The following is a 24,288-nucleotide window of genomic DNA, read 5'->3' as shown; positions in this document are numbered from 1 at the left end:
TCTTAAAAAACTGGGAGTTAGATCCAGAGCGATCTAACCGGGAGCAGGCAGAAGCTCTGTGGGAACAAACATGCCATTGGCAAAGGCCATTTGAGCTGACAGTCTTCCAAATAGTGCAGCAGGTTGCCTGCTTTTTGTTATTAAAATGACTCCCCAAGCATGTTGCCCAGCCGACCTGGGGAGAATTCCACACCATGGAGGGAGGAGCTTATAAAGCTCCTGGAAAATCCTAAATCAGCCTCACAATCGGAGGGAGCAGAACGGTCCTCTAGTGGAATCCGTGGGGATTCCGTCACACAAATTAGGTCTCTTTCATATAAACCAGAGCCTGTTCCAAAGTTCCCGGGCCTCAGGGCAAACAAACTGTTGGGGGACGAGGAGGGATGCAGGTGGATGGGGAGAGCCGGTTTATGTGCACTTGTCAACCCCCTACGCTAACACATACAGGAGTGGTGACAGTTAATGGATATAAAGTAGAAGCGTTCATGATACTGGTAGTAACATTTCCATTGTTCCTCGCCGATATGTACTACCAGGACAGTGGAGAAAAACAACAATCAGTATCACCTGTGTACATGGGGAAACCTGTAAATATATAACTGCCCGATGTTTCATTAGCTATGGAGGATCGCTGGAAAAAAAAAATTTTTTTTTTACCAATGGCAGTCCTCCAGCATCCAACTTTCACTGTGATTCTCAGGAGGGACTGGTCGGATAATAAAACTGGTGTACCAATTACTACTCCCGAGAAAACCTTGGGCCTAGCTATAGACAGGGATGACTTGACTCCAGTTGTCTCCACGCCGTGTAAACAGCCAGCGGAGAGAGATATGGAAGGCCAAGAGGCAGACGTGGAGATTCCTGGGCTGTCGCAGGTGGACACGTCATCAACCCGCACCTCAAAGTGCCGGGAGGAATCCTCGCCCCTTGAGGTCAGACTGGACCTTCTCTCTGAAATACACTTTCAGTTCAGAGAAACGCGCTTTCATAAGGGAGCAGTGGAATGACTCCCCCCTGAAACATGCTAAAAATGCAGCATTACTTGTCAATGGCCAACACACTCATCAGCCCATGCCACAGGGTCCTCACTTTGTGATAGAAAACGACCAGTTATATTGATTAGCTGTGCATGGGGGGGAGGTGAAAAAGCTATCAATACCATGAACTTACTGGCAGCAAGTCTATAAATTAGCACACGCCCACCTCCTAGGAGGCCATTTGGGCACCGAAAAAACATTACAGCAGATTAGGTTCAGATTTTTTTGGCCGGGAATTAATGAGAAGGTTCGCTGTTTTTGCGTCTCTTGCCCAGACTCAATTACAGCAAATTCTTAAGAGGGACGGTGCTCCTCTCATTCTCCTTCCCTTAATTGATGTTCCCTTTGAGAGAATTGGGGTCGAGATTGTAGGACTCTTAGAGCCCTCATCCCAAGGACATAAATATATATTAGTCCTCGTTGATTATGCTACTCGATATCCTGAGGCTGTTCTCCTGTGCTCAGCCACGTCGAAAATAATCGCACGGGAACTTGTAGGGGGGTCTTTGCGTGTGTTGGCATTCCTAAAGAGGTCTTTATGGATCAAGGGACGCCATTCACCTCGGAGATGTTCAGAGAAGTTGCCAAGTTTCTTAAAATAAAGCCGCAGTGTATCATCCTCAAACTGATGGTCTAGTGGAGAGGTTTAATCAGACTCTCCAGCAAATGCTTCGCAAAGTGGTCAGCAAGGACTGGAGGAACTGGGATCAGCTCCTCCCCCTTGTACTCTGCCCATCGGGAAGTCCCACAAGCGTCTATGGAATTTTTTGCCTTTTGAATTATTATATGGGCGACAACCTCAGGGATTATTAGATATTTTGAAAGGATAAGGAGAGGCCCTTCCCTCTGCCAATATATTAGAGTATAATCGCACAGTTATGCGATCGATTTGGAAAAATTAGACCTGTTCTAAAAAGTCACTAAGAAAAAGCACAAGCAGCATGAGCCTGTTATAATTATGGTACAATCCTCCAAGAATTCCACCCGGGAGATCGTGTCATGGTCTTAGTTCCTACCTCCCACTCCAAATTAATTGCCCACTGGCAAAGACCTTATGAAATTAAGGAGAGGAAAGGACTTGATTTGGTGAAACAACCCAATCATCGACCGAGCGGATCTATTATGTGAACTTGGTACAGAGTTACAAGAGATGGGAGCTGGAAGCAGCTATCCTGTCCATACCGGAGGTGGCGAGTGAAAAACCCGGAAGGACCTCTCTGATTGTGCATGACATAGTGACAGCACCCGGGGTTATCGTTAGAGAGCGGCCCTATCGACTTCCCGAGGCAAAGGAAATTGAGGTGGAACTTGAAATCAAGCGTATCCTGGAACTAGGAGTAATACACAAAAGTTATAGTCCCTGGTCCAGCCCAATTGTATTGGTTAATAAGCCTGATGGGAGTTGGAGGTTTTGCAATGACTTATGTCGGCTTAATCAAGTATCCCAATTTGATGCTTATCCAATGCCCAGAGTGGATGACCTCCTCGAGAGGCTTGGCCAAGCTAAGTTTTTGACCACACTTGACATGACGAAGGGGTACCGGCAAATTCCTTTAACGGAGTCTGCGAAGGTTAGGGCCGCATTTAGTACCCCTAGCGGACACTGGCAGTATCGTGTCCTTCCATTCTGGTTACACAGGGCACCTGCAACTTTTCAGCATTTCACCATAATGCATACAGTGCTGCCTATCTATTCCAGCACGTGGAAGGACCACGTGCAGCAGGTCACTGCGGTGTTACGGACGCTAGGAAAAGCCGGGCTTCAAATTAATCCAAAGAAATGTTTCTTCAGATTGAAGGAAACTAAATATTTGGGCTACCTGGTGGGAAGGGGTACCGTCAAACCACAGTTTTCAAAGATAGAGGCCATTGAGAACCAAGCGGCAGGTCCAAACTTTTCTCGGACTAGCCGGGTACTACTGCTGGTTTGTACCCCAGTTTTCTGAGAGGGCGACACCCTTGACGAAGGCGGCTCCTAACAATGTGAGGCTGCATTTAATGACTGAAAACAGGCTCTTGCGTCTACACCAATTTTGAAAGCTCCCGATTTTTCTATTCCTTTCATTCTCCAAACAGACACTTCAGGTACAGGTCTCAGTGCTGTGTTGAGCCAAAACATCGATGGTGTAGAACACCCAGTCATGTACCTCAGCTGGAAACTGTTGGATCAGGAGACCAGGTATGTGGCAGTGCAGCGGGAAGCGCTTGCAATTAAATAGTTGAGGTACAACCTCTTGGGTCGGGAATTTACTCTTGTGACGGATCATGCACCCTTACAGGGGATGGCCCTACACCAAGAGTCGAATCCTCGGGTCACCAGGTGGTTTCTTGAACTTCAACCGTTTAAGTATTTGCTTATTCATCGTAAGGGCTCTCTTCACTCCAACTCTGATGCCCTTTCTTGTTCTCACAACCTGGTGGGTCTGGGCTAAGTGGGCCTTGTCACACATATGCATTCAGGAGACAGCTAAAGGACCTGGGGAACTATAATACTACACCAGACCAGGGAGTGGCAGAGTGTACGGACTGTCTCCCTCAGTTTCTTGAAGACCATTCCCGGGAAATCTCACCAGGCTCTGGTGCCTCTGATGATGTCACTTCCAGCTCCGGACTAGAGGACCTCATTTCCTTCCCCAGCCCTTAAAACCACCATCTTACCTCCAAATAACCAGTTCTATTTTGGACTCAGTCTTGTGAACATCTCTTTTCAAATATTTCAAAAACTTTGCAGCTGGGAAATATACAGGTGGCTGCCCCAAACCCTTTATGATGTCTGGAGACTCATTCTTATTACAGAACATAATAAATGAGACCACTTAGTCCATCAAGCTCATTTGCTTAGGTAATAGCTAAGCTAATCAAATATCTCATCCAGCCGTTTCTTAAAGGTTGTTAAGGTTTTCACCTGAACTACATGGCTCAGTGGTTTGTTCCAGATTCCCACAACTTTTGTTTGAAGTGGCTTAAGTCTTAAATACTATCCACCATTAAGCTGAAAGAATTCTGCTGGATCTACTTTATCAGTGCCTTTGAGGGTTTTAAAAGCCTGTATTTGGCACCCACAAAGTATATCTTGCTTGACAAACATTTTGAAAATTTTCTACTGTATTATCTATGGTAATGTATCGTCAATATACCAAGGACAATTAGAATTTTCTACCAAGCATGATAACCAATGCAGCAATGGTTACATACAGTACATACACACACACACACATGCATGCATAACACACACAGTCATATGAAAAAGTTTGGGAACCCCTCTTAATTCTTTGGATTTTTGTTTATCATTGGCTTAGCTTTCAAAGTAGCAACTTCCTTTTAATATATGCCATGCCTTATGGAAACAGTAGTATTTCAGCAGTGACATCAAGTTTATTGGATTAACAGAAAATATGTATCATAACAAAATTAGACGGGTACATAAATTTGGGCACCCCAACAGAGATATTACATCAATGCTTGGTTGAGCCTCCTTTTGCAAATATAACAGCCTTTAAATGCCTCCTATAATCTTTGATGAGTGGCTGGATTCTGGATGGAGGTATTTTTGACCATTCTTCCATGCAAAATCTCTCCAGTTCAGGAAAATTTGATGGCTGCCGAGCATGGACAGCCTGCTTCAAATCATCCCATAGATTTTCGATGATATTCAAGTCAGGGAACTGTGACGGCCATTCCAGAACATTAAACTTCTCCCTCTGCATGAATGCCTTTGTAGATTTCAAACTGTGTTTTGGGTCATTGTCTTGTTGGAATATCCAACCCCTGCGTAACCCCTGTGACTGATGCCTGAACATTAGCCTCAAGAATTTGTTGATATTGGGTTGACTTCATCCAACCCTCGACTTTAACAAGGGCCCCAGTCCCTGAACCAGCCACACAGCCCCACAACATGATGGAACCTCCACCAAATTTGACAGTAGGTATCAGGTGTTTCTTGGACTGCGGCGTTCTTCTTCCGCCATCCAAAGAGCTTTTTGTTATTACCAAATAACTCAATTTCTGTCTCATCAGTCCAAAGCACTTTGTTCCAAAATTAAAATGGCTTGTCTAAATGAGTATCTGCATACAACAAGCGACTGTTTGTGGCGGGAATGCAGAAAGGGCTCCTTTATCATCACCCTGCCATACAGGTGTTCTTTGTGCAAACTGCACTGAATTGTAGAATGATGTACAGATACTCCATCTGCAGCAAGATGTTCTTGCAGGTATTTGGAGGTGATCTGTAGGTTGTTTGTAACCATTCTCACAATCCTGTGTATATGCTGCTCATGTATTTTTCTTGGCCTTCCAGACCTGGGTTTAACAGCAACTGTGCCTGTGGCCTTCCATTTCCTGATTACATTCCTTACAGTTGAAACGGACAGTTTAAAACTCCGAGATAGCTTTTTGTAGCCTTCCCCTAAACCATGAAACTCAACAATCTTTGTTTTCAGATCTTTTGAGAGTTGCTTTGAGGATCCCATGCTGTCACTCTTCAGAGGAGAGTCAAAGGGAAGCACAACTTGCAATTGACCACCTTAAATACCTTTTCTCATGATTGGACACACCCATCTATGAAGTTCAAGGCTTAACAAGCTAATATACATACATATACAAACACACTGCATACAATGTATCGCATATCTATGAGCTGCTTCTCGCAACTGAGAGGACATTGAGGAGGTTTGCCAACCGGCTGACCAACCACAAGTGTTACCTGGTAGGTGACCACCTAATAATCAGATTGAGATTCAGACTTAAGAATTTATATAAGTAAATAAAACTTACAAAGCATCACAGGAAGGTTGATCACATTGTGTTTGTGTTTAAAGGTTTGATAATGTATTTGGCATATGTCAACTTATAAATATGCACTTTTATTTATATTTTATAAATATATATAAATAAATAAATCTAAATATATATAAAATCTTAAAAACTACTGGTTGACCTATTCACTACTCAAACCTCTGGCTCTTACAATGCCTAACCCAACACAAAAATTAAAAATGATGTAACAAATTTGTGTGTTATGTATTGTATCTGAATACTTCCAGTCTTACTGTTGAGAATAACAGACACTTAAAATCACTTTTACTAATTAAAAAAAATAAATAAATAAAAGCGGGACAGATTCATTTATATCTTTTTTTTTTTTCCATTAAATTAAAATCAAGCTAAGACAACAAAACAGTAACTTCACTTAGCAGTACAATGCCGAACAGAAAAACCATGTAAATGAAATAACTTACTAAATTTTGAATTGTTGACCGGGCGTGATCCATTAGTGCCTAGTTGAGCAACTTTCTTACTGTGTAACAATACCTAGGGGAAAAAAATGTAACTTAAAGTTCAAATTCATAAGCAATACAACTGCAGTGGATAAAACAAGCAGGCAACAACAGGAGATCTTATATTACATTATGGACTTGCAACATTGGTGCATTTCTTGTGTACCCCTTCCCCTACCACATACTGGATTATTTAGTAATAGCTCCATGATATTTAAAGCAGATCAGAAAATACCAAAAGGTGATGTCTGTGCAAAATTTTGAGGTAGCATGAATGAGACTAAAACATGTAAATAACCTTACATGCATATGCTGGTATAAGACAGACTGAAAAGAAAAAAATGTATATACAGTATATATGCAGCCAAAAACAGTCCACCATTATTACATCAGTGAACGCAAAGGTTAAGTACAACACTGGTAGTGAAAATCATTACTGTATCAATGGGAAAAAAAAGGTTAGAAAGTACAAACACTGGTACAGAAACGGACACATCAAAACAGGTTTCATTTTCATTGAAAAAAAGAACATTGCAGTAGGCTACGAAAAAATTATCACTGCACTGGTAGGAACCAGAACCATTGGACAGCTCATTCTAATGGCAGGACCATTATATGTCAATTATCCTATGGTGATCACAAATTCATCCTGGTGGCTTTTAACTACACAAGCTGATGTTAGCAGGTGTAATGGTGTAAGGAACATTTTATAGCACACCCTAGGCTGCTTGATAAGATACAGCAACATTCAAAAGTCAGATATCTGAACATTAATACCATTAGGTAAATCCTAACACAATAGTGTACTCATATACAAGTGGTATTTATCTACCTTAATAATGCAGTTGTAAAAAAGTCATTTTTTTCCAACAAACCATGCCTATGCATTCTGCTTAATGTGGTCACCAGATCTTAGATTTCTTCTTTTTTTCCCCCCTCTTAATCCTGCATAGGCTTGCACAACCAATTTGGAGAACTTCACCATCACTATATCTGTCATACCTATCACAGAATCTAGGGTTAAGCTCAGGCTACTATTCCCAAGACACACATTCAATACCTTGCCTAGTCAGTGTACTGGTTGTTCTGAAGGCAAATGGGGAACTACCAACTTAAAATGTATTGATCATCTAATCTAATTTATAGGGCCGAGGGTGGCAAAGAACTATAGTACCCTAATGGCGCTTTTCCACTGCATAGTACGACACGACACGGTTCAGTTCAGCTCACTTTTGGGGCATTTTCCACTGGTAACAGTACCTGGTCCTTTTTTTAGTACCACCTCAGCTGAGGTTCCAAGCGCGCCGAACCGTTACCAAAACGTGACGTGTAAACTCTGCTGGTCACCGATTGGCCGGAGAAAATCGTCATTACTGCGTCACTGGCTATTCTTTTCTTTAAAGGTACACACACGCGGAAGTTTGTGTCGCGTCTCTCCATCGCTGGACGCAGTTTGTTGCATAAGTGGATGAATGTTTCTTCAGACATTCGAAAGTTCTCCAGCCACTGAGTGTTTGTAAAACCGGGAACAATCACATCCCACCACTGAGGCACGGTTAAATGTCCAAACAGATGGTCTGTTGCGGCGACTTTTTTGCAAAATGTGGAAGATCTGTAATATACAGAATCAGCATTTTAATGTTACACTGGCAGTGAAGTTCATTTTATGCTTTGCAACAATGATAAAAGTTAGCTAGTGACGTGCTTTTTTTAGATGCTTACCCTTGCGCGTCGTCGAGCTAAAGTGTTGTCGTTGTCTGCGTGTTGTTGTAAAAGTTCCACAGTGTCACGGCAGTAGAGGCGGCGCAACTATAACGACACATGAATAATCCCGCCCACTCTAAAGCGGTACTAAACTGCAGTCGAAACGCAAACCGAGCCGAACCAAGGTGAGCTGTACTGAACCGTGCTGTGCCGTACTATGCAGTGGAAAAGCGCCTTAAAAGAACTGGGCACAAGGCATGAACCCGGCCTAGACAGGGACCCAGTCCATTATAGGACAAACTCTCATAGAACCCTGTGTTTACTCACATGGAAAGTGTTTAGAATTACCTGGGATTTGAAAAAAAAAAAAAAAAAAAAAACTTGCACAGAAAAAAAAAACAACTCACATATATTCAACAAGCACAGCAGACTTAAATTTTACACAGTCCTGCTCAAAAAAAAAAAATTTTTTAAAAACTTCAAATGAAAAACTTGTATTTCAAAGGGAAATTTTATTTAAAAAATACCAATCAACAGATACTGTACATCAGCAAAACAATGTTGAGAATTTGAGTTAAACATTCCATAATTCAAATATGCGCCAAATATATATATATAACAATACAAATCTACTCAAATAATGTGCCGCATAATGAAAGCTACCTTACACTATATTAGAGAACTCCACAACCCTCTTTCCAAAGCCAAGTATTTGCCTTAAATTGCTCAATCATGCATTTTATGAAAAATCAGATTCAAACAAAAATATTTGAATTTTTTTTTTTTTTAAATATAAATACTGGAATACACAATGGCACAATGGAGAACTCTCATGACAAAGTAAAATGATGGGATGCATTAGTAACAACTGCAAGCACATGGCATTATATACTGATGTTGTGTTTTCAGGTAGAGTAAAAAGACTAATGTCATTACATGTAAAAACATTTTTTACACAAAAATTTAATAAAACTACAGATTTACACAAACTGTATAAACAAATTGGCAAAAGGTTCACTGAAATTTGAAAAAGTCATTTAGGAGGAAGAACACAGAAACACTTTTTCCTACAAAAGTTAAAGTTCTGGCCTTTTTCCTTCAAATGTGCTTAGAAGATAAATGGCCACTAGCATTTTGATGATACACTTTTGAGATAATATAACCATATACACACCCTTCCAGGAAGGCTACCCAACACTAGGCCAATCGATTTCCCATTCTTGAAAGACATGTGCTATTAGCAGGAATTATAAGTTTTTTTTTGCTGCATGGACATTTCTAATATTTAAGCCAAAGAAATGGTAAAAAAATGTAACTGATCGTTTCATATTATAAATCCACCAAAAAATGAAAATATCACAAAGCACTAACACATTGAGATAGACACCAGAATGTGTAAATTAATCTGTTCTTGAATTAGTACTAAAATCATATCAGAATGTATTAAATATGGTTTAATATATGAAAGTTATGCTTTCATGTCTAGCATAAGCAGCTGCTGTCTTCCACAGTCTGGGAACAACTACTGTAGTATGTATAGAACAGAATTTAAAAACACCCATAAATCTGACAAGTCACCACTTGATGGTTTAATCTGACAAGTCACCACTTGACGGTTTAATTTTAATTTTTAAAACTAGTAGCAGTACAACAAGGAAACCAATTTAACAAGAACCAAATGTCGAACTTGAGACATTCCCCCAACAATAAGCCAAACAAGACAAATGACAGATGCAGCTGACCAACCACTGACTGTGCTACAATGTTTAATCTTAAAAGAAAAATTACCTAACACTAACGATGTAAGAAATTCCCCAATAACCAATTTACTGTTTGAGTGACAATCTGCCAGAGCACTAGAAGTCATTGTGCAGGTCATCTTTATCAACAATCACCGGACACCTTTTCTGCTTGTTAAAGGCAGTCTGCCCATGCAACATAATGCTTAGTATTGTCTTTTATGAAGCTTATTAGGCGCCACTCACCAAGTACACCTATATAGTTTGGGTCCACACAGTTTCTTCAAAACATATATATGCATGTACAGACAAACATGTTTTTAACCAAGTAAGTTAATGGTTAGCCAGGTGTATGTAGAAATGGAAGAAAAAAACAACAGGGATGCCCAAGTCTATTTGCCCTTGACCAACTGACCTACCAGCTTTACCTGAACAATATAAAGCTTACTATCTTATAGCACAGTATCCTTAATTTTGATAGAATTTTAAGGTTTTAAAATTTCTATTATATGTAATGGAAATTTCTCCTCTAATCAGCTATCTAGCTCTAATATCAGGATGAATAACTTGTTTGAAGAAATGACACCAATCACTGCATAATCCATCCATTATCCAACTCACTATATCCTAACACAGGGTTTTGGGGGGTCTGCTGGAGCCAATCCCAGCCAACAAAGGGCGCTAGGCAGGAACAAATACCGGGCAGGGCGCCAGCCCACTGCAGTCACTGTATAATTATTTAACCAAAAAGAAAGCCATAACAATAATTTTGAATGACTTACTAAATGTATACATCTTGCATGTCTTCTGCATAGCAAAAAGATAACCAAAAAAGTATTAATGGTATAAACTCATTAAAAAAGGCGCAGCAAACTTCAACATTATCTGAAATAAATACTGTATTAAACAACAATAATAAAAAAAAAAATATATTGTACTTCTATAGAAGCCAATTTTAAAACCCCACTCCAAGGACAGGTCACTCTGCCAAATTATAAAGCAGGCACATTTAGATCCAAATAGCTGGCAGACAACACCAGTGTTATCAAATCAAATACTTGCAAATAAACTCAATGCATGAAGGCCAAATTCAGTATATATTTATACAGAAGTCTGGTAATTTCGTAAAACGTTCACACAAATGTATTACAGTAAAACCTCGATTATCCGTCTCTCGACTAACCATCTGGGCAAAAAAAAAAAAAAGTTGCGCACACCAATGCTTACCGATTACTACTGCTCTGCAGTACGCTGCAGATAGAACAACTCTCCCATTTGCTAGTTCGCGTCATGCCGCATTCTGAAATCAGTCTCGGTTACACACCTTCAACGTTCATAGTGTTTTATAGCTTTTCTCTTTTGTTATAATGAAACTACTATACATTGTTATAGCCGATAAATATACGTGTGGTATTGGAATTGTCACAAAAATGAAATTATTAAAGGTTTACGAAACGGCAAAAGAGCTTCAATTATTGCTTCAATTTATGGAGTAGGATGCCCACAAAACTGAAAAACTTGTCGAAAATGGAAACCACTGACGGGAATGTTATTCTGTATAATTGTTAACGTTCTTCTTCATTGAAATCTATTTAAATTGTTACGTTTTATTAATGTGCAGGCAGCTTGTGATAAGCAGAAAGGGCGGAATGATATGTAAGTGATAGGACTGGGTGAAGGGCTTACATTCTGTGAGGGGCGGACACGTCGGTTAGGAGATGAGCGACAGAAGTTAGGAGGAAAAGGAAGGTGTGGCGTAAGGAAGTTTAGACTTGGGAGCCAGGAGACAATAAGCAGCAGTGTTTGCGGTATGTAAAAAAACAAAACGTGAGTGGCAGGGGATAATCACTGGTTAGGGAAAGCTTCATTTTATTGTTTTGGAGATGTGCTCCGTAACCCAGATAACGGCAATTAAGACGGGCACCGTTTGTTACGGTACGAAGACTCCAAGTAAAATGTAGAAAACTCTAGTACCTCTGAGTTGTAATTGCTTTTTTTGCTTGTCATTACACTATCATGTAAATGAATTGATTTAATTAATATATTTTTTAAATATTTGTTTTGTAAATAAATACTTATTGGCTAAACTAGTCTACTCTCCATCATTTTTAAAGTTGCTGTCCTGTTTACCCATCTTTTCCCTTATCCATCATGGCCTTGATCCCGACCCCTGACGGATAATCGAGGTTTTACTGTACTTCTGTCGTTTTGCAAACTGTACAAAAACCAAGATTACCAAAAGATTGTTTTGGTAAAATGCATTTATATATGCTGTATATTACTTAAAAACTAAACAAAAACATCAAGTACTGTAATTGATTAAATGTATGAATGGAAGGGAAAAGTAATTTCTTTAAAAACTGCCACCTACACATCTGCGATTAAGACGACTCAAGACAGTAGATTATGGGATTATAGTATAGCAACATCCTATTCATTTTCTACAAATGAAACGGATTTAACAGATCTTGCGTGCGTCTTTTGCACAGATCCCACAGACTGCTCATGTGATCGTCACAGGGAGGATAAAGCATGACAGGTTCAAAGCAGCAAAAGGACGTTTAGTATTATTAAAGATAAAAACTAGGCTAACTGAATTCAAACACATTTTCCAAAGGAAGGCATAGGCTGAATTAATCAGAAACACAGAAAAATAACGACGTTGTGAAAGTTTAAACACAATCTAATCCAAGGGGACAAGCTAACATTTAAATTGAGACAAAACAAAAAAGTACTGTTTCTATTCAATTTTTATCAGCCGAGATAAATAATTCTGAAATAAGCATTCCAAGATATAAAATTAAAGGTAAGTGCAAATTTGAACTTGACAAAGCAAAGCATATTTTATACAAAGTAATTTACATAAGGATTAGATTAGGATGCTAAACACTCTTACATACTAGTGAAGGAAACAGTTTTTGCATTTGTGCCGCTGCTTCCACATTTAACACATTTTAGGGGCATTTATGGCGTAAATTCACGGTGCAAACCACAATATTAACTAAAGTACTGAACTCTCATATACACAATATGAACGAAATGGGAGCATGGAATTAATCTGGCAAATTGTGGGTCTTCTGAAAAGAAACAATGTGAACATTCACATCGTGCTGCAAGATAATCAACTAGATACAATTTTTACTATGATGAAGCACGAAAAAAAATACTATTAACTATTACGCCTTATTCCTCAGAAACATGAAATACATCTTGAGGTACAGGGTTAATCGGGTAAACGTTAAATGATATAACCTATGGCGCGCTTTGATGTAGGCTTTCTTCAGATTCTAAACGAATGGCAACTAGCTTCTTGCAGAGTTAAGAAGATACCAACTTCATACTAAAACTCACAACAGCATTTTGGCCGTTAATACCATTGATTATACTTAGGGGGTTTTGTGATTATGAACACGACTTAATTGTGGCTGAATGGATTCTTTGTACTACGTTCCTTCGAACAAAATACAACAATCTTTGTGTCCTGTATTCCCTTAAACGTCTTTTTTTCTTATTAAAGACTAACAAATACTGCACTGAAACCTTGTATTTGAAACGATACCGCAGCAGACAGGAAGCACGACGTACAACGGATATATGCATTCCATGAGCAACTGTTGTGCATTACTTTATAAAAGTTACTGTTTTTTACGATGAATGTTAAAATTATACATTTTATTAAGATGTAACATTATAAGATAAAAACAGGAATATTATTTAATGAGACCAAGCACATGTACGGCTGAAGGTCACCGCTTCCTGCTCTGTAGGCAGCCATGTGCTCTGTCTGACTTGTACGGACAGCAGAGGTCAATCTCAAACATGCAGAGGGGTTAAAAAAAACAAATTCGCGTCTACCTGGATGAACACTAAGCCTTAGATACGACCACATGCTATAACCTACTGCAGGTTCACATTCCAGAAAACTCCACGGCTCCGTGACAGCTCAACAGTCATATCATCAGAAATCAACGAGCCGAACATGCAGAAAACAAGACAATCCGCGATAATTTGTAAAGGAAGCAGCAATATTTACTCGTAAACCTGCAGCTTAATATCACTGCCTAGCTTGCTTACCTATAGCGGGTGCCCCGACAGCTTCCCACTCCCTTCCCAAACGACTTTCCAGCAAAGGTGACACTTATCTCCCGGTACCGCTTACTATTGTAAGTCTTGCTTGTGACGTTATTTCCGGCATCACGTACACATGTGGGTAGGGCAAAAACAGAGAAAAAAAGGAGAGAGAACCAACATTGGTTTGACAAATCATGTGGTGTGGCTCTCAGCTCTCAAATTTGTGCGCACGCATGTTCTTAACGCGACTGTCCCTTCAGCAGCACAGTGACTACAAAAAATGTACTATTGATTACCGAGTCAGAAGTTTTTTTGTGCACTTGAACAAGGCTGTGTTTTTTGTAATATCTGTGTATTTCTTGAACAGTTGTAATAGTTACATTTCCCCATTGGCGCAAATCAAACAAAATAAATATATTTACCCATTTGCCCCAGTGTTAAGTGACAAAAATATGCTAGTTCATTAAGCTCAAAAATGTTCAGAAATTACAGGTATTAACAAAATAGAGCTTGTTTGACGCGTTCAAAGTATCTATTTTGCGCCACTGCAAAGTTCACCCATTGTGGTTACAGAGAGTCACGGTGGTTTCTGATTCTTGTTTAAATTACATTTTTTATCTGGAGTCAGTTCTTACACTTAAAAAAACACGTCATTGTAATTAGGTTGCATATTACTGCACTAATTCGTTTCCCGGGTTCTCCCTGTGTGGAGTTTGCATGTTCGCCCCGCGTCTGCGTGGGTTTCCTCCGGGTACTCCACAGTCCAACGACATGCAGGTTAGGTGAATTGGCGATTCTAAATTGTCCCTAGTGTGTGTGCGTCCTGCTGTGGGCTGGCACCCTTTGTTTCCTGCCTTGCGCCCTGTGTTGGCTGGGATTGGCTCCAGCAGACCCCAGTGACCGTGCAGTTAGGATATAGCGGGTTGGTTAATGGATGGATGGATGTGTAGAATACCAGAATGGGTTTGTGCCATTCAATATGCTTTAAATTGCTCTTAAATATTCACAGTTATTTTGCTACGAACACTGGAATGGGCAAATAGTATGAAATCAGTTGCATTTTTATGGGCTATTTGGGAATATATAAATAAAATAAGGAAATAGGCATAAAATAAATGAGATTATGAGGACTTTAAAAAGGAAAATGTTAACGTGACTTTTGTGGGATAAATGCTTTGTGAGCAAAGATTATATTTGTGAATGTTTTAGAGAATTGAAGACTGCACTTGCTATTGGCAGAGGTGAGCAGATGGGAATTATAGGATACCAATTAAAAGTGGAATGATGAACCTTTTGTTAGATTATAAAATATATGCAAATATAAAGTTTTTAGAAGCAGCACTCTGAAATAACCGGCATTAACAATGTAATGGGAACTTAAAATTACTATTGAAATAATGCAAACAAAATAAAATTAATAAAACAAATAAAAAAATACTACAGTTGTCTCTATTATTAGCTGTTGTTATCACTAAATTATTTATTACTATCTTTTTGAATTTACTGCTTGTGCATATGATACATTATGGTCCTGGGTTCTAGTGAGTGCTGTAATAATTGAATCATTGGTAGCATGGACATAAATCTTCGGCTATCAAGGGCCATATTTACAGCAGACACTGGTTACAAATCTACAGCTTCGTCAATTAAAGTAGCCACTTCCCTCAGTTAAAATCTGTGCAATGTTTTCTTGCACAATTATCTGTCACAGACATGCCCAGCCCCATCATTAAGCATGCCTTTTGCCGGCAATTCACCAATCAACTGTGACTAATGTCACATTTCAGAATGCATTTATTTATTTAATCTTGTCCAAAATATTCCTCTGTAATATTTAGCATAAGTAATACAATGCAAAAAAGTGCATTTTTACCTTCAATATGTAGCTGCTTGTTGACTTTTGGTGCTTATTAGGATATATTTATTCATATACAGATTATTATAGTAATATCATCTAATTTCACATGAAGACATTTCCCCAAAGTGAAATTAAGCATATTAATTCTTCATAATTTCATTGACTTGTTTTTTCAAACAGTTTTCATTCCTGTTTGCTTACTTAAGACATTATTTGATAATGGTAATAAATTACTTTGCACAGACAATGGAAAAATTATATCTGCTTCAAGAATAAGATGTGAGCATCCTCAAGGTTTTCAAAGCAAGAGAGATAATATGTACTGTATATGCTAAAAATGAGAAGTCCCATCAAACCAGTAGTGTAAATGTAGCATTTTAAACAAATACATGGTCTGAGGCAGTATGACATACTGTAGTAGCTAAGACAGTGTTTAATAAACCACAGACTGTTTCTCATAACAGGTCAAGCAATGATTGACAGATCAAACTATAATTGCATTTAATCAGTCAGATAAGTGAATTGAGTTATGATCTGTTTCTTGATGGAAATTATATCCTGCAGCTCAATATCAACAAGACCAAGGAAGGGGTTATTGGCTTTTGCTGCACCAAACATTCTCTACACCTTGTCACTATACATATAATGTGGAGGTTGTGTACTGCTACAAGTACTTGGTGCCCCACATAAAGGAAAGCTGGACTGGTCTATTAACACAGAGGAACTAGAAATGAAAAGGCAGAGAAGACTGTTTTCTTAGAACACTGCATTCCTTTAATATGGGTTGTGGCATTTACATGTTGTACAACTCTGTGATGGCAAGTGTGATTTTCTGAACCAGTGTGTACTAGACTGCTAACTTTACTTCAAGAGAGGCCCAGCAAATCAACAAGCTAATTAAGAAGGCAGGCTTAGTTATGGGACTCACACATGACCCACCCACCTGTAGTAACACAGGTGAGAATGAAGAGAAAAACAGTGCTTTTATGAACAATGCTACACATCCTCTTTATGACACACATCACTAAGTACTTTCAGCCAACAAATTATTCTGCAGAAGTGTTTTAAGAAAGCAATAGGACTTTATAATGCTTCACTGTTACTGCAACCTTCTTATAATTTGTCAAGTCAGAGTTTTTGTTTCTTTTTGTGGAACAAAAATGTGCATCCCGGCCAGGGAGGAGCATGGTTGTTTACCTGCATGATAGGCGTAAGAGGCCGGTTGGATGAAAAGATAACTTTGTGCCCAATCAGTATAAAATAATGGATGGGCCAGCAAAATCAAGAACTTAGCAGTGGTTCCATCCCCCATATCCTATGTGGCAGTGGTCCTCACATGAGAACCCAGTCAGGACACCAGTTAGGATCCCCACATTCCAATAGAGGGTGCTGTTAGGCGAGGACCACCCTACTTTCATTATGGTCAGGAAGTGATCCTGGAAGACATGGCTTGGCCACAGAAGCATCCCCAGGTTTGGCAAAAAAGAAAGCCCACTGCCACACATGGATAAGTCAGAGTTGGGAGGGATTGGGCAACAATCAAACTAAGGAGAGAAGGAGGAAGAATTGTAAGAATTATTTTATTTATTGTATATTTGTGGCTTTTTACTGCAGAGAGGATTGGGAAGAATTGACTGGACAGAATAAAAAGCCTTGTTGTTCTTGTGTGTGTTTGAGGTAATTGTCATTATTGTTTGTTGCAATATTTCTGTATTTCTTAAGCTTCTGTGAATTTTTTTTGTCACAAGGAAAAGAACAGAACATTTTTTTCAGGATGGTCAAAATCTTTAATAATGGCATGTGCTGTATTATATCACTTTTTGAAACTGATATCTTCATTTAATTGCAGAGAACATAACACAGACAACATTATTGAATCAAACAAAAAGAACTTCGATGTGCCATTTTTACAGCTTGTCATGATGATATTTTGTCATTTTATCATCATCAAAAGATTATAGAAATGTGCCACTAGCAAAGAATATCACAATAACCATGAGGTAGGTTTTTGTGGCTTTGTAGTAAATATTGCTATACTAATTGCTTCAGCTGCAGAGAATTATGGTACTTTAAAGAAATCTTTTATTTAACCATTTGTAAAATGTAACTAAATTTCCAAGTAGTGACAATAATACATTACAAATTCATTATAAAGTTTTCTATAGTGTAAATATGTGATAAGCATATACAAAAGTGGTTCCTTTTCCGAAAAAGGTTTGTCCTGTTTGATCCCATAATCAGCTTTAAGCAGAAAAACATCATAGCTAAACATATGAACTTGATTGGTTTCTAAGGATTTCAAGTTCAGTATTTGTGAATTGAGCAATGCATGCTGTTTTGCATGCTATCAAGCAGGCATTAAACTGTTTGCAGAACCCATGATTATTTAAGTTTTTAGTAATCTGTATAATGACCACATTGTTTAATACATTTTAGCAGTTTTGTACGTGTTATTTTACTTTTCTTGAGCTTTCTCGTCAATCTTGGTGTTCACATACTTCATGTAATTGGATAAACATTGCATTATTTATGTTACTGCTTTTTATAAAAATGTGTTCTTATTCTTGTCTTTTGGGAGATAGAGCTCATATTGTTTGGTGGTAGGGGGGTAGTTCAGGTAATCCCCCATTTAAATGCTGACTCTGTTTTTGATTTATTTTAAATTTATTATCCATCCATCCATTTTCTAACCCGCTGAATCCAAATACAGGGTCACGGGGGTCTGCTGGAGCCAATCCCAGCCAACACAGGGCGCAAGGCAGGAACCAATCCTGGGCAGGGTGCCAACCCACCGCAGTAAATTTATTATTTTTAATTTTATTTTATTTGAGACATTACTGCAAAGTGGATCCATCCATTAATTTTTTTTGCTTATAAAATTCAAGGTCACTGCTTACACCAGCATTACAGAGCAAAAAGCACAGTTTAATTCTGGTTGGAGAGTCAGTCCATTGCAAAGCACACTCTCACACAGAACCACACACACTCATAGGTTTATGGAGTTATTATTGCCATGTGTATGGATACTGGTTAAATTTGGAGCATCCAACACAAGTTGAATATACTGTATTTTTAGAATTAGGAAGGAAAATCCATGTGTACACAAGGAGAATGGACAAACTCTATAATGGTGGCACATATACCATGAATTCAGATTTAAGCCTCTAGAGCTGTAAGGTAGCAGTACTTATGGCAGAAATGCAGAACAACAGTTTATATTCTTCTGCTGGTTATCAGCTTCATTTGTACATGCACATATGCCCCTTTTCCTGGAGTGCTTGACTAACGTGCATGTTTTTTCTAAATAACAGTTTTTCAGCTTAAAACCCTGTAAACACATTGTGTTTGACGCTATTCATATCTCAGGTGTTAAAGGAATAGGCTAACTTCCATAGAGGAAAATGGTTTTCTGTTTTTTTTCTTTGTCTTTAAGGGAGTGCGTATGCTGTTAACTTCTTTCATTCATTCAATTCTTTATTAAACCCAAGTAATTCAATACAGGATTGCTCAAGGCCAGAGCCCATGCCACATTGGATACTTTATATAATAATTTTTAGACTTGTAGAATCTTATAGTTTAGAACAGGTAGAAATCATTGTTATGTCTTGCATTGAAGCCTTCCCAGGGCAACTCATTACTTCTTCATTCCATGCAGGTAAATGGCATGATGGAAACAGTAGATGCTGCCTTTATACTGGTAGACATTTCAGTGTTTTTCTAGCCATACAGTAGCTGTTATTGGTGGATATTTAAATTTATTTTTTTATCAAATCCCCATTTTCACCAATCCCTGTGCACAAAAAAGTATTTTTTGCAAATGGGAATTCAAGCAGATGAGTATGTCTAAATGTTTATGTCCCTAGGTGTTCACATTTCTAACGATCCTTCGTGGTCCCTCAACATCTCCGACTTGGTGAAGAATGCACAGAAGTGCCTTTACTTTCTGAAGAGTCTGTGTAAAGTTCAACTGTCTTGTCATATTCTAGTGGATACCTACCACTGCACCATCAAGAGCATTCTGGACAATTTTATAAACAGTATGGTATGGTAACGACATGCCGACAGACTGGAAGTCTCAACAGTAAGTGGTAAAAACTGCCCAGGATAGCCTTGGTGCCTTTTTACTTTCCACTGAGGACTACCAGTGCAAATGGTGCCTGCAGAGAGTAGGTAGAATCATTGGGGACCCCACTTACTCCAGTCGTGTTTTCTTTACCATTTTACCTTCTAGAAACAGTACAGAAGTCATGAGCTTATGTTGCCAGCACAAGCAGGCTCACAAATCAGTTTCTACCCTGTAGCTATCACCCTGCGGAACTCAAAATTCACCCTTCCCAAATCACCTTAAAACCATACATGTGCATAGTAGAAGTATGTACCCACCGCAGGTCTTCCATGTTTGTGCTATAGTCCTGAACCATTAATACCTCAGAGCTATCAGAGCACTCCTGTATTTGTACTTATACAGCTGCCTGCACATTACTGTTGCTGTTATTTAAACTGTTTTCAGATTTTACTGTACTTATTCTGTTCTATAAATCCTGTACTTACTGAATACATTGGCCATATTGTATTTCAACTCTCACTAATCACTTTGTATATGCTTTTGACTTACTCTTGTCTATACAATCCTTCAGTGCTGTATTTATTTATATTTATCTGATTACTGCATTCAGTGCCAATACAATTAAATCTAATCTAATCTAATGATATCGATAGCATCAGAAAAAGCAGTTTCAGAAAATGTATTGTGTATTTGAAGATTAAAAAATCTGACACGGGTAGACTCAGTTAATGTACTCTATGGTTTTACTTCCAAAACTTTAGGATTCAGAAACTGACATCCTCGGACTCTGTTATTAATTAATTTCCTGAACCATCTCATTTTAATATAGTGTTGCTTGGTCACCAGAACCTTTCCCAGCAGCACCGAATGCAACAAAGAATGCAGGCATGGGTAGCACAAATGCCCCTTGATGGGCCACTAATTATGACACTCACACTTGCTCATATAGGGCCCATTTAATGTTTCTAATATAAGTAATTTGAATTATGTAGGAGGAAGGGGGAACACATAAAGGAAACCTACTTGGACAAAGTAAAAACTGTCACTAGCTTAAGCTGCAGGCACACAGGACACCTTCAGCATCACTGTGTTGATCTCATACTTAATACATTGCGCTTCATTCTCTGTTTTTGTTTTTATCTGATGTACATATCTTAGCTGTCTATTAGACAATATCATAAACAAACAGTAATGATGCAACTCCCACGTCCCAAAGTGATCCCTAAATTTGGTCCTTAATATCTACTTAATTAAAAGAAGCGCCCTTTGCAGAGTCCCTTGCCCACATTAATTGAACTCAACTAAATGCCATGTATGCAAATACTTTGCTTGCTCTGCAATTGCAGGGAGCAAATGACATATGGTAGACACAGATGCTGAACCCCATATTCTTGTATTATCCTTCACAAGATAACAGAGGACATACAGTCATAAACATTTTCTACAAGTTCATAAAGCAGATGTAGGCAAAACTGAAAAACGTACATAACCCTTCAGATATACATGCAAGGGAAAAGAATTGGTCAAGTTTTCCACTGCCAGGATAGGTTCCTCTTAATCTGAGGTGAACCTTTCAGATTGCAGTCTTTCTTCTAGTACTGTAATAATATAGTAGAGACCTTCCCAAGTAGGCTTAATAATAAAAAATGGGTGCAGCCTATCCAGTCTGTTACACATAAAGCACTGTCTAAAAGAAAGGGCCTCTTAACAAAAACATTCTCATTTTCAGTATTTTTTAATCATCTGTCCCTGTAGACTCATCATTGTGAGGCTCCATTATCATTGCATTTGTTTTTGTCACAGAAATGGACCAAATCCCAAATAATCCTTCCAGAACTGGCATCACCAAAATATGTATATCAATACAATGTTAAGGCACAGAGACCTACTCCTTGAGCTAAACCTGACAATCATGTGTAGAGCAGATGTATACATATCAAACTATACAAAGTGCCCTTAAAAACTGGTTGATTTATTCAAGTGCTCCTTGATTATTTAATTTAATGTGACAAACAATCCATTGGGTCACCTTCCTTCAACACGTGTTTACTTTCATTTCTGTCCTTATAAAGATATGCAACTGTACTGCTTCTTTAGAGTTAAGCTGTGTTGCAAAAACTTGGACTTTTAGAGAACTTGTGGAATCTAATAATGAAAGTCTCACAGCACTTCATAGAGAGCGGGTTCTAAAGTGGCACACTAGTCTGTCTCTGAGTCACAAACTGAAATAAGAGCTGGGTGTGGTCACAGTATAAAAAATGTTTGAGGGTGTCTCTCTGCTCCCTATGCTGTTGGAGTATGCCAGATAGAGTGGGTGGATTTTTTTTTCTTTGTTGTTAGATAAGAAACATACTGACCACCACCTCTATATTTTACTCTCAATTTGTTATCATTAATGTCCCTGTGGTCATAAGGAAGTTTAATCTACCAATTCGTTATTATTACAATTAATGTAAAACGTTGTCGTTTATTACCATTTTCAGTGCATGTCATGTGTAGCCATCAATACAGGGGTTTAATACCCTCATCATGCAGGGTTCCTGGTTTTTATTCCATTTGTTTTTTTTTTGTTTAATTGTTGATCTTTGCTACTAATTGAACATACATATATTTGTCTTAATTTTTAAAGATGTGGCATTTCTGCCTCATTGGTTGTCTGTATGGGATTTGCACATTTTCTCAGTCCTACAAGGGTTTCCTTTCTGGTACACTGGTTTTCTTCCAACATCCCCACAAATGTGTAGGGAAGGTTAATCAGTGATTCTAAACTGCCCCATGGGAGCATGACCGTGGGTGGATGAATAAGTGAGCTGCACTAATTAACTGGTACTCAACCAAGAGATGGTTCCTAATATGAGTACAATTCTGCCCTCAGGAACTCTGAACTGGATTACTGTAAGCAGGTTTATTTACTTTTAAACAACCTAAACTCGAATGTAATTATTTAGATTTACCAGTTTCCATAACAAGCACTTCTTTGTAATGTGGAAGGAAAAGCAGAGTAGAAAGAAATATATACCAGAATTGGGTGAAAGTAAAGCCTCCACACAGACTGTATCCAAACAATGGATCTGAATCAAAGACTCTTCGGTTTGAGCCAGTAGTGAGAATTAACAGTCTCCAGAATTTAGTATTTTCCATCTCTTGTGTCACTGACAGATTATCACCAGAGTCCAATACTATCTCTTGAATTCAAATGTTAATGGTTCCCTTATGCCTTTCTTATTACTTATTTGCATCAGTGCTCCACTTTTATTTCTTATTTTATGTAAGTTTTGAGCACATTTTAATAAGATCCATATGTAAACATGTTACAGTGCTCAACTGAAATGCATTTTCAGACCTTATATGCACCAAATAACCATCGCACCCCAAATTAATTCATTAACCTGGCATCTCACAAAACTCAGTTAATAAATGACCAACAGCATTATTTTAGGCTTAAGGATTCCTTAAACGATAGATAGATAGATAGATAGATAGATAGATAGATAGATAGATAGATAGATAGATAGATAGATAGATAGATAGATAGATAGATAGATAGATAGGTACTTTATTAATCCCAAGGGGAAATTCACTAAACTATGTAAATCTGTGCTACATAACTCTCAGACAACATTTGTTTACTTTATTCTTTGTACAGCTGTGGGTCTATTGGTCAGTCATATCATCTTAATTGTTCATCTTTTCTTTTGTCCACTTATGATCTACTGTCCCAGCATTTTATTATTTAGAGCAGCCTCTACTGTACTTACCACACCATTGTAAATGCACTGTCTTTCCTCCTTTCCTAGAGGGCTGTTCATAATGAACATTGTTTGTTGTCCCATATTCGATTACTCTTCTAGTCACTGTCTGTTTTAACTCAGCTCAATCTCTCTTTGTTTATTTTTAAACTCATCCTTGCAGTCTTCCTTTTTCAACTTCCACCATTTGATCCATGGCTCTGCCCTCACTCTCCTCCTCTTCTTGATCTTCAACGTCATCCTACAGACCATCATCCTATGCTGCCTAAGTACACTTTCCCCTGCCACCACTTTACAGTCTTCAGTCTCCTTCAGAATAACCCTCCTGCATAGAATATAATTTTTCAGTGTGCATCTTCCTCCACTCTTGTACATAACCCTATGTTCCTCCCTCTTCTTAAAATACATATTCACCACAGCCATGTCCATCCTTTTCGCAGAATCCAATATCATCTGATCTTCTTCATTCCTCTTCTTGACACCAGACTTCCTGCCAGCAAAGCAGTGGGTCCAGATAGATTATCGCCACTACTGCTGAAGGCCTGTGCACTGGAGCTGGGGAGTCCTCTACAGCACATCTTTAACCTGAGCCTGGAACAGGGGATAATCCCGAAGCTTTGGAAAACACATTGCATCACCCCAGTCCCAAAGGTACAGTATCATGTCCTAGTGAGCTGAATGACTTCCGGCCTGTCGCTCTGACGACCATGGAGCGGCTGCTGCTTCACCACCTGAGGCCACAGGTCCGCCACACCCTTGACCCTCTGCAGTTCGCATACCAGGAGAAG

At 38.7% G+C, this 24,288-nt stretch overlaps 1 protein-coding gene across 1 annotated transcript in view; it reads right to left on the bottom strand.

The window, feature by feature from the left end:
- LOC120536086 (transferrin receptor protein 1-like) overlaps positions 1–13,935 on the bottom strand; it is a 39,718-nt gene extending 25,783 nt beyond the window's left edge. The window contains exons 1-2 of the mRNA XM_039764458.1: positions 13,831–13,935; positions 6,275–6,347 (exon numbers count right to left, since the gene is read on the bottom strand). Of these exons, the coding sequence (XP_039620392.1) occupies positions 6,275–6,307 (33 nt within the window). The 5' untranslated portion in view covers positions 6,308–6,347; positions 13,831–13,935. The remainder of the gene's footprint in view (positions 1–6,274; positions 6,348–13,830) is intronic.
- Positions 13,936–24,288: the final 10,353 nt, after the last annotated feature.

Source organism: Polypterus senegalus, chromosome 1, assembly GCF_016835505.1.
Source record: "Polypterus senegalus isolate Bchr_013 chromosome 1, ASM1683550v1, whole genome shotgun sequence".
Lineage (NCBI taxonomy): Eukaryota > Metazoa > Chordata > Cladistia > Polypteriformes > Polypteridae > Polypterus > Polypterus senegalus.
Note: the sequence above shows the minus strand (reverse complement) of the source record. Positions and strands in the feature narration are given on the sequence as shown.